General features: G+C 37.3%; 1 protein-coding gene across 6 annotated transcripts in view; it reads right to left on the reverse strand.

Annotated features, from left to right (window-relative positions):
* Positions 1-12,513, reverse strand: part of LOC311097540 (uncharacterized protein) — a 39,503-nt gene that overhangs the window by 12,464 nt on the left and 14,526 nt on the right. The window contains exons 2-6 of one of the 6 annotated variants that reach the window (XM_084137307.1): positions 12,181-12,240; positions 7,203-7,242; positions 7,072-7,148; positions 1,606-2,112; positions 713-937 (exon numbers count right to left, since the gene is read on the reverse strand). In XM_084137307.1, the coding sequence (XP_083993433.1) occupies positions 713-937; positions 1,606-2,112; positions 7,072-7,104 (765 nt within the window). In that variant the 5' untranslated portion in view covers positions 7,105-7,148; positions 7,203-7,242; positions 12,181-12,240. Of the gene's footprint in view, positions 1-712; positions 938-1,605; positions 2,113-7,071; positions 7,243-12,180; positions 12,241-12,513 lie in introns of those variants that run through there. The other 5 variants (XM_084137306.1, XM_084137308.1, XM_084137309.1 and 2 more) reach the window with 5 other exon arrangements.

Consider the following 12,513-nt stretch of genomic DNA (forward strand, 5'->3'; position numbering starts at 1 on the left):
CTGTAATTGACTACTGTAAATGCCTACTGTAAACGCCTACCGTAAATGACTACTGTAAATGACTACTGTAAATGCATACTGTAAATGACTAATGTAAATGACTACTGTAAATGCCTACTGTAAACGTCTACTGTAAACGCCTACTGTAAATGACTACTGTAAACGCCTACTCAGTATCAGTATCAGGTAAAGCAGCATGTCGCTTTTTAAATGGACGACATAATACATATAATAGTATCATAAAAAGGAATAATTTCTTATAATAGATGAAAAATAGGTATTTAAAATAAAACAAAAATGCTCCTTTTAAAATTAACATGTTATATTCAAACGATGCTGGCAGGACAAACACACCACACAGCAACAAAAAAAAGAAAAAAAAAGATATTTAATATATTTTTATTTTTAATAGTTAATTTTATATTTTTCACAATTTTTCATTAAAAAAAATATAGATTTTTAAATTGTTATTCATTATTTATATTCATTGCAATATATTAGATCATTATTATAATTTTATTTTTTTAAACAGTTCTGGAAGTTTTGTACCACAAAATTAACTAATGCATTCGTTTCTGTTATTTTAGTATCATTGAGATTATAGTTATTATAATTAATTAATTAATTAATTAATTAATATCTATCATTTTTGTTTTATTTACATAATTTTTATTTTTACATTTTATTTCTGTATTTTTAAGCGGACACTCACCCTGTCGGACATGCTGTCCCAGTCCCGGGACGACAGCGACTCCATGGACCCACGCATGGCTGAGCTGATCCTCGTGAGGTTCCCGTTGGTCCCGTTGGAGCCCACAGAGCCGTTGGACCCCAGGAACAGCTGGTATTTGGGGTTGGGCCGGGCTTTAGGGGTCGAGGGTTCATCTTCAGACGGAGGACTGCTGTGCTGCTTCTCCCCGTTGCAGCCGTTGGAATGCTGGGTAATAGAGAGAGAGAGAGAGTGACGATAGAGCCAGGGTTCCAGGGCCTCATTCAATTAAGTCAAGATCAGATGCATGTTGTGTAGTTACAAACACTGAGACGCAACAAACACAGACATGCACATCTAAAGCGCTCATGTGCAGGGCTAAAACTTTAATAATAATAAATAAAAAAAATTATATATATATTTTTATTTATATATATATAAAATATATAAATAAAATAAAATTATATAAATAAATAATTAAAAAAAAATCTATAATTTTTTTTATTAAATTATAAAATAAAATAAAATATAAATAAATAGAAGTAAAAAAAAAATTACATTTAAATATAAAATTTCAAAATATAAAATAAAATAAAAAAAATAATATTTTATAATATAAAATAATATAAATAAAAATGGAAGTATAAAAATAAAAACGATTAGTAAAACCTATAATCATTTCTCAATTCCACTGGAACAACACTGCTCATGCGCAGACAAAACGCTCTGAAACATCAAGACGAGTGTGTGGGATTGATTAGTATCAGAGCTGATTGATGAAGCGTGCAGCTGGAAATCAAACGGATGATTGACAGGCTGATGTGAGGCGAGTGGAGATTCGCAGTGAAGCAGAGCGACTGACGACTGCGAGCGATCGGATCCGATCCCGGACTTACCGGACCTGGAACAGGAGCATCCGGACTCTCTGTCCTGGGCTTTTGTTGCTTTAGTTCTTTAGTGTTGTGTGTGTCTTCTTTAGTGTTGTGTTTGTCATCTTTAGTGTATTTAATCTGATCTTCCTCCTCCTTCTTCTTCTCTGTGATGGGCCGTTTCTGCTCTGAGGTTTCCTGTAATTTGGGATCTGCTATTTCTCCGGATGAGACCGGGTTCTGGTTCTTCCCTCTTTCTTTGCTTTCATGTCTCATTTTCCCGGTATCCCGTCCGCTCGCGTCTTGACCTTTGACCTTCAGCGACCCGAGAGCACGTGTAGTGAGTGATCCATCGAACCTGTAAATGAGATCCTTAACGCTTCCCGATCGTGTCAGATTGGATCCGGAGTTAAATGCCGTCTTCTTATTGGCCGCCCAGTTCCAGTCCTCGTCCTCCAGCGTGACACTCTGCCCTTTAGACGCTCGGTTTGAACTGTTTGTGTTGTGTTTAGAGACATCTTTCCTCTCTGTTCCCTGAGAAACACACACACACTCGATTGCATCTGCTGTTCTGAAGAAACATTCCCACCCGAGTTTTGCAACCGTTATATTCCCGAAGGGAAACACATGAATCTCCCATCTAATGCGAATCGTGTCCGTATTACGACAGAACAGAACAGATGCGATTGAGTCACGAAACACAGTTTCACCCAGACGGAAAACAGAAACACGTCCCTCAAATGAATCATATTTTCATTCTTTCCATTATTCTGATAAACATTCCTCCAATTTTTTGGAGATTATTTGCTAGCATGTAAATATGAGCAAAGAGCACAGTTTATTCACCATTTCACATTTTAGATTCATACTTTGGGAGTTTCGGTCTTCTGTTGTGCAAGGGATTGTGGGAAATATTACACCACAAATCATGCATGAACGCTTAGTTTGAAAATCCACAAGAAATAGTGAGAAAGCATTATTTCATTTAATGTAAAGTAATTAAAAGTGAGGCCTTCTCTTTTGGAAAACTATCTCTTTTTTCACATAATTTTTATATAAATATATATATTTAGAATATATAGGTTTTATTTAAATTATAAAATAACATCTATGAGTCATTGCATACGGCTACATTCCTGATCGGAGACACACTAGTTGTAATCACTATTGAGTACAGACAGCATGAGGAGTGTGAGGATGAAGAGCTCCGCTTGTGTCTGTTTAGAGCAGCTTCTCAAATCTTAATTACACACACACACACACACACACACACACACACACTGATGTGTAATGGCATCCACTTCTCACTCCGACACACTGCGTCCCGGGTGATCACATGACATTAGCATCACCTGCACGCATCACACTGGCCTGTCATTGGCTGTCGCTGTCGACTACCATCACGCCACAGCTGTCACTCATGAGGTCAGAGGTCACGCTCACACACACTCTGACACGCAGATAAAGGAAACAGCAGAAGAGATTTGGGTAGTTTGGATATGTGATGGTATTATGGGGGGTTACAAGAAAGTAATAAGTGTGTGAGTGTGTGTGTGTGTGTGTGTGTGTGTGTGTGTGTGTGTAAGCGTGTGTGTGTGTAAGCATGTGTGTGTAGTTCTGTAAAGGTTCAGTGGTGTTGGATCAGATACGCTCATGTGAACAGTGAGTTCATAAAGCCACTGGTCCGGACAAATGTAATTGCGTTCTGACATGTTACTTTGAGCTTTAGAGGATCAGGGAAACGAGAGGCGATAAATCAGATTATATAAGCTCTGATTCTCATAGCGGCTCTTTTACAATCCCGTTCTTAACCCTTTAAATCCTCTCTATTATAGTTACAGCGACAGCCAAATGACCAACATGATCTGATTAACACTGTCTATTAGTTCATCTCTCAATCAATTTATTGCATTGCAATATAAGTTTTAAAACTAGAGCTTTGATCATAAAAAAAACATTAAATATCATATTACTAACACATATTATTGGCAGATATTGATATTTACATGACAAGTATCTGCTATGCTATTATAAAGATCTCATTGATTTACATTACAAGCATCAGAATTTCATCTTACTTTTTTGTCATAAATAAAAATCAGGATCTGAACAAAAAAAAATATATAAATTTTTTATAAAAATAATTACAAATATTTTTTTTCGAGTATTATCTCATATATCAGGCGTTAAAGGGTTAAAATAATAAAATCCCAAACAGCCGGTCGTCTGTAAACACGACACACAATCTCAGATAAACATGTGCTCAGAATACTGGAGTTACCACCATCATGCAATATTTCACATAATTAAAGTGTAATTATGTAAATGAGGGTCCGGTGGGCGATTTTAAGGCCTAATCCAGGGACTCGCCTAGCGCTCTTCCCCAGGGACGCTGCACTGATCTCCGGGTAACGGGCCGAGCGGATCCCGGGTCAGCGACGACGCCAATCACTTACAGTGTTTAAGAGCTCGCGGAGGATTATCGCTTAATCTACGATTTAATGTGATTAATTTCCACCAAATACGATTTCATTCGGAAGGACGTCCCCCGAGACGAGGCTGCGTCTGTGTTTCGGAGCAGTAAATTGAAATAAATGACATCATATAAGCCGGTGACAGCATGGCATTTATGAATATGACAGAGATGATTAACGTTATGAAGATGCGACACGTTTGCTCAAATAAACTCCCTGAAATCCCTGGAGGCGGGGTTTAGTATGGAAATGAGGTCAGGTGACAGAGGCGTGAGAGTGACCGGCTGTCCGTCGTACCTTCACATCGGCCTCATTCTCACACACACACACACACACCGCAGACTCGCAGACAGGAACTCAACATCTGTACGGGCGAATCTCAGGTCATGTTTTACACCCAAACCAAAAGAAAAACACAATTATAACTATGTATAAAGAAAATTAAGCCTATTTTAGTACAATTACGTTTTTTTTAATTGTATTTGCATTCAGGTCTTATTACTGTAATTATATATAAAAAAAAATGATAATATTTCACCATAGAATAAAAAAAGTCTAATTAAGCCTATTTTACAAATATATATATTTATATATATTTTTTAATCTAAAGAAAAACATGTCTGGTTAATTATTTCAAAAGAGAAAAAAAACAATTATATATATGATGGGGGAATGTTTAATTGTCATTAAAATACAATAAAAAACATAATTGTCCAACAATAGGCTTAATTTTCTTAATGCTATAATTATGCTTTATTACTGTGTGTGTGTGTGTGTGTGTGTGTGTATGTGTGTGTGTGTGTGTGTGTGTGTGTGTGTGTGTGTGTGTGTGTGTGTGTGTGTGTGTGTGTGTGTTTCCCTCAGGGTCTGGTGGAGTAACATATGGTGCTGGATTGAGGATGCGCTCTGACCCAGTTTACTGTGATCCTGCGCTCAAATTCACACTCACTGCGTCTGTGCTCTTCAATTCACACGATAAAACTACATTTATACATTAATATGAAAATATGAGTGCCGAATGGATGGTTGCCAGAATGTGTAGTTTTAGCATCTATTTTACGTTGCTAGGGTGTTGTGGGTGGTTGCCATGTGGTTACTAAAGAGTTTAATAACACTTAAAGCCTTTGTGTTTAATGCATTATAAAAGTATTCGTATTGTACATTATAATGCATTAAAAATAATTGCAACTCAAGTTAAAATGCATTATAATATTTGCAGATTCCTCGTTACATCTGAAATTGTTTGTCGTGTGTTTTAATGATTTAAAGGTGTAACAATGAAAAGATAAGTATAATAGTGGTTAAAATTATTCATGAAATCATACATTGTATTAAAAATAATGCATTATATATACAGACTGTAAGTAAAGTGTTTTTAGTTTCTAACACTAACTAAAAGTTACAGCACTAATAATGATTGACGTGCACAAACTACTAGTAATGCATTTATAACACTGTATATGTTTAAGAGTATTTCTTTTTTGTTTTCCAGCACAAATTTTAAGATTTGATAAATCAAGATACTTTGAGAAAAAAGTAAAAGTATTATGATCAGCTGATTGCCCTCCCCCACGATTCATAGATTATCAAGACAGAATATGCTAATCAATGACTAGAAGATAACTCCACATAAGCTTCATAAATTCATCAACTAACCATTCAGAAATGTCCTGTTGGTTCTACATGTTTCTTGAGTCTCTCCATCATTGTCTGACTCGGTTTGAACATAAAAGGCTAAAAGTGTTGAAATGTTCAGTGCGTGTGTGTGTGAGGTAAAAGGACACAAGCTGTTGAAGCTCCGCCCCCTGCGCCGGGAGCAGCAGCTCATTTGCATTTAAAGGGACAGACACAAAACGGTGCGTTTTTGCTCAACTTTAACATGCTATATAAAAATATCTGTGGGGTATTTTGAGCTAAAACTTCACACACACACTCTGGGGACATCAGAGATTTATTTTACATCTTGTGTAAAGGGCATTATACCCCCACTTTAATGATATCTGCAATACATTGATGTTGGTTCTGTTCTGTTCACCCTAAGGGGGGTTATTGCCGCTCTTATCCACGCTAGGCTGCCCAGAACAGAACCATACCGCCAATCCTAACTATCTGCTAATTGTCATTCGTCTTTGATGATAGTGGTCCTGACAGAAATGCACCCTGGTTTATCAAATCTAATTCATCAGCAATAAAACCCACAAATGTTCGTCCAACATCAAAAGGCAACGTCAAAATCTCTGGAGAAAAGAGCGAAACAACAGAATGTGAGCAAAAGCCCTGAATGACAACACATGGTGACTGAGAACGAGACGCGACGGAGGAGAAGAGTGTGTGTGAGTGTGTGTGAAGCTCCAGGTGAGCGGACAGATGCTCCGTCAGATCCAGCGCTCAACATCAGCAACATCTGGAGCCGTTTAAACAAATACATATCAAAAGACACACACACACACACACACTCACAAACAGTCTCTCTCATACACACACACACACTCACTCACATTCACACAAAAACAGTCTCTCTCATACACACACTCACATTCACATTCGCTCACTCTGAAATAAACAAATAAAGCCTTACTGTAAAGTGTTACCCTTCTTTTTAATGTTCAATATTCAAATTTATTTCTTGTTATGTAAATGCATCCTATTTTAAGCAGTAGTTAGCGAAAACTGACAAGATATTTATAATTAGGAAACTTTTATAGTTAAGTAAAACCATGGGAAAAATGTATTTCCGTTAATTGAAATAAAATAAACCTGAACTGAAACTGAAGCTCCAATATATCATAAGTTTGTTTAATGATGATGATGATGTCATTTCCTGCAGCGATGACCTTCTGACCTTCTGTTTCCAGGTTATTTAGTCAATAAACATTCTTAAAAGAAGTTTGAATTCAACTCTCTTTCACATCGGATTGCGAGTGCAGTCGATATTCATCCCTGTTGTTGAGAGGTGTGTGTGTGTGTGTGTGTGTGTGTGTGTGTGTGTGTGTGTGTGTGTGTGTGTGTGTGTGTTTACCGTGCTGGATTCCTGCGCACTCATTCCTGGCATCCCGTTGGTCAGTTTGTAACTCAGTTGGTTCAGTTTCTCCAGACGTCTTTTCCCAGCGAGTCCTGCTCCCGTAAACACAGTCCTTACAAGCTGGAGATGTTTCCCACGATGCACTGCAGCAGATCTGGAGATATACAACTAAAACACAAGGAAAGAGAAGAAAATAAACGCATGAACCTCAGGAAGCCACATCTGAAAACCAACAAAGAAAACATTACGGTTAGACACTTTATAAACTGAACATCCATCCTACAATTTAAAAATATTAATTATTTCTGCAGAATCATAACTGAAAAGATGCATTGATGCAGTGTGTGTTTCCTCCACTAGAGGGAGACATGCGCACACATCAGTGGAGTGACCATCACGCCTCAAAGCACAAGAACGATCATATTCAAGGTATACATGAGGGAAATATCACTTCAGAAAATCGAAAAACACACCAAATGATCGAAATAAACAAAACAATGATCAATATAGATCAGTAATCAATAAGATGCATTATTTCACATTATCCTTGATTCTTAATGTTGAAGAATCAAAGATAATAAGAAATGATGCATCTTCAAAATCAAATCATATTTATCTGACAAAATTGGCAAACTACAGCTACAGTTTTTTGCACGTGTCATTTCTTTGTAGAAATTTTCTTTGTTTCACTGCATTATTCTTTTATAAAATGATGCATCTTAAATTAAATGATTAATACTAATAATGATCAGTTCAAATTTACAGAGTAAAACATTTGTTTTTCTTTCAGACTGAACTGTGATACTCTATAAAGCAATATTGAAAACATCAGCAAAAAGGGAAAAATATTAAGATAAAGGACTGAGGTTATGGAGAAAATGATGAGGGCATCTACAGCAGTGACGTCTGGAGGGGATATTCTTGTTTAATGACACTACAAGTCCGATTAAACATCAAAATATTAGGAACATTTTTCATATTTGTTTTAAATATATATAAAAAATGAGGGAAGAACAAATCTCTAAACTCCGTTAAGGTATTTATTTGGCAAACTACAGCTATAAAACAATGCATAGAAAAAGCAAAAGATAGAACATAATCAGTTATTAATATTTCATTGGTTCTCTTTTGTTTTTGCATGCATTCATAATTCCTTTGTATTTCAGCATGGACAAAAATTGTCATGTTTCATTGCGTTATTATCACAAATAAAACAGCCGACTCCATGCACAACTACGCAACATGCTTACAAAATCTTTGACTAATGTTTGAATGATGTTTTGTCACATAGCGGTGATGTAATGAGGACTGAGCCGACGAGCATCTGTTAATGCAGCGCATCTGAACCCTCTTTAACCTTTTGTTTACAGTGCGTTTGGAAATGAGGTCCGGACGACCCCGCCGGGCTCCCGCGGCCCTCACCGCCAGCTGTCGGCTCGCAAACACACACTACACACACACACACACACACACACACACACCACCATAAGCCGCCAGCGCTCAGACAGACACGCTTTAGATGCAACGATCGCATGGAAAAACAGAATTCAGACACCTGGGAAAAGTTCAATTAAACAATAAACCTAGTGATTTTACCACAAACAACTGGTGCTTTTATGCATGAGCCGAACTGAAGAGTCTTATAACATGACCTTACTATTTTTAAAATATTTTAATAAGGTCAATATTGTATGATCCATCTCAATCCCATATTTGATGAATCTGAATGTGATGACGAGTCCAGAGAAAGTCATCTGAAGGAAACACGGCGCCCAGAGACACGAGACGAGAGGTCAGACCTCAGCAAATAAACCTCTCAGAGAGCCAAGACTCATCCAGAGCCAAGAGACGCCCACAGGGAGAGGCAGAAGGTCACACACACACACACACACACACACACACACACACACACACACACACACACACACACACACACACACACACACACACACACACACACACACACACAACAAACACAACTTTGTTTTGCCCTCGTAAGGAACGCTGGTAACATTTCAATATCCCTTACTAGGGTGTTCTGAGTGTTTAAGGTTATTGCTATGGAGTTGTTAGGGTGTTTTTGAATGTTTTAGGCTGTTGCTATGCAGTTGCTAAGGTGTTCTAAGTGTTTTAGGTTGTTGCTATGCAGTTGCTAGGGTGTTTTGAGTGTTGTAGGCTGTTGCTGTGCAGTTGCTAGGGTGTTCGGAGTGTTTTAAACTGTTGCTATGGAGTTGTTAGGGTGTTTTCGAATGTTTTAGGCTGTTGCTATGCAGTTGCTAAGGTGTTCTAAGTGTTTTAGGTTGTTGCTTTGCAGTTGCTATGGTGCTTTGAGTGTTTTAGGCTGTAGCTGTGCAGTTGCTAGGGTGTTCGGAGTGTTTTAGACTGTTGCTATGCAGTTGTTAGGGTGTTTTGACTATTTTAGTCTGTTGCTATGTAGTTGCTAGGGTTTTCTGAGTGTTGCAGGCTGTTGCTTTGCAGTTGCTAGGGTGTTTTGAGTGTTTTAAGCTGTTGCTGTGAAGTTACTAGTGTTTTTAATGTTTTAGACTTTTGATATGTAGTTGATAGGGTCTTCTGAGTGTTTTAGGGTGTTGCTATGCAGTTGCTAGGGTGTTCGGAGAGTTTTAGACTGTGTTTTAGTGTTTTAGTGTTCGGAGTGTTTTAGACTGTGTTTTAGAATGTTGCAATTCAGTTGTTAGGGTGTTTTGACTATTTTAGTCTGTTGCTATGCAGTTGCTAGAGTGTTCTGAGTGTTTTAGTCTGTTGCTATGCAGTTGCTAGTGTGTTCTGAGTGTTTTAGACTGTTGCTATGCAGTTGTTAGGGTGTTCTGAGTGTTTTAGTCTATTGCTATGCAGTTGCTAGTGTGTTCTGAGTGTTTTAGTCTGTTGCTATGCAGTTGTTAGGGTGTTTTGACTATTTTAGTCTGTTGCTATGCAGTTGCTAGGGTGTTCTTAATGTTTTTGGCTGTTGGGGTTAACACTGAGGTCCAGCGGTTCCCATCACAGCACTATAAGCACTAGCACTAGTGATGATTACTAACTGCACTACCACTGTGAAATCAAACCAAACTCTGAGTTCCTCTCGACCAATCACAGTCCGTGTGAGCGACAGATGAGGCTGGATAATGAGGAACAGGTGCGAACGAATCGGCCCTTTCCAAACACATCCCTGTTAATTTATGAGCTGAGATCTGCCCATGGTTTCTTTCCAGGACACAGAAAACACAAAACTTCAGGAACACAGAAGAACAAACGCTGATGAGGAAGTTCAATACGGCACGAATAAAGCCCTGCAAAACCAGACCAACTCCATTCCATTAATTATGAAAACATGATTGACTTATTGATATGAGCAACTGACAGAAGCATCACAGAAAACAGATGCATGTGAGACGGACACTTAAAATCTTTAGAATGCATCGTGTTTTGTTTATTGTTGCTCATTTAATGGTTTAGCTGCTATTTGAATAAAAGGATTGAAGATACAAAAAAATGTTTCAGTTCAGATTAAAGCACTTTGTCACCAGATAGCATTATCATAAAGGCTCTGCACTCGTGGGATTACATGGATTCTGGTTGTAATTCTTCCGAGGAAATCGAGCGATTCTGGTGGACTGATGTGAATTTCCCAAGACGAGTATCAACTTGAGTCGGTTCTGAACGACGGACCAGTTTAATTTTGGTTTCAAGTGCAAGATGATGCAATTAAATCATTACGTGTGAACAAAAGAACACGACGTTAGAAAGGAGAAGTTTCCTGGCAGGAGGAGGGAACACCGAGGCGTGCTCGGACTCGATCCCGATGATCCCCGATGATAAAGGTGAACCGAGGACGGGATTTACTGACACGCTCTGATGTCACTGACAGAACAAAGACAGATCTGCAGTAACAGGGTTAATATGCAAATGAGATTCCAGTTAAAGAGTTAATTCAGCCGGAGCAGATGCTGGAGTGAGGGATTATAGAGGAATGAGAGAGAGACATTCTCAAAGAAAGGAAGACTAAATAAATAAAAATAACAAATGAAAGATAGACAAAGAAAAAAATAATAATAAAAAAAATACACATACACACATACATAAATTATATATATATATATATATATATATATATATATATATATATATAAAAGAAAAGAAAAGAAAAAAGAAAGAAAAATAAATAAACAAAAAAAATTAAGAAAATACAAATAAATGAAAAATGAAAAACAAAGAACGAAAAATGACGAAAAAAATAAGTAAATAGAATAAAAGAAACAAGTAAATGAAACTAAATTTAAAAAATGATAAACAAATAAATAGGCTAATATAAAATAAACAAATAAAAAAACCAAACAAATAAATAGAAATACATTAAAAAAGAATAAAAGAAAGAGAAAAATGAATAAAAATATATACATTTAAAAAAAAGAATAGCAATAAATAGAAATAAATGTAAAAATTTAATAAAGACAAAGCATAAGAAAGAAAGAAGTAGCACATGATGTGCATTTACACCGAGATCAGAACACACACACACACACACACACACTCAGACATACAAATGATGTCTAGTTGCACTGCAGCAAAGCATGCTGGGATCTGTCTGATTTGTCACTTAAACTACTGGACAAACTCATCATGATGTAATATTTAATATTCGTCTCTGCAAATTATGCTAATTACATATAATACGTTATGTAATGTAGCTCCTTTGTGTGTGTGTGTGTGTGTGTGTGTCTGAGTCTGAGTCTGAGTGTGTGTGTGTGTGTGTGTGTGTGTGTGTGTGTGTGTGACTGAGTTAGTGAGTGAGTGTGTGTGAGTGAGTGTGTGTGAGTGAGTGAGTGTGTGTGAGTGGGTGAGTGTGTGTGTGAGTGATTGAGTTAGTGAGTGAGTGTGTGTGAGTGAGTGAGTGTGTGTGTGAGTGTGTGTTTGTGCGTGCATGTGTGAGTGCATGAATAACAAACATTATAGCATTGCACAACTCTAAACGGGTAATTACTTCATGTACATTCCAATAGTCATGAAACTGATGTACATATTTGAATAAATATTCATATTTAATGTAAAACACATAAACAGGAGATCTGTCATGCATGTTTGTATAAGGCGTCTTAATGAAAGACTCACATGGTGTTTTTCTGCTGTTACTCTTCAGTTTTTCAAAGTCTCTCTGTCTTCAGCAAAACACTGTTGACAAACACACACACACACACAATCATATAAAAGATGATTTTAAACTGATTACATGTCACTATAATGCATAAACACACACACACACACACTGGGAGATTTTCAGCCCCAGATGGGAGAAACACAGACAGAAGACTTCAATCTGTCTGATCTGCTGCTACAATCACAACACATCTCACACGTGTGTGTGTGTGTGTGTGTGTGTGTGTGTGTGTGTGTGTGTGTGTGTGTGTGTGTGTGTGTGTGTGTGTGTGTGTGTGTGTGTGTGTG

The sequence above is a fragment of the Abramis brama genome, assembly GCF_963993115.1.
Source record: "Abramis brama genome assembly, chromosome: 15".
Classification (NCBI taxonomy): Eukaryota; Metazoa; Chordata; class Actinopteri; order Cypriniformes; family Leuciscidae; genus Abramis; species Abramis brama.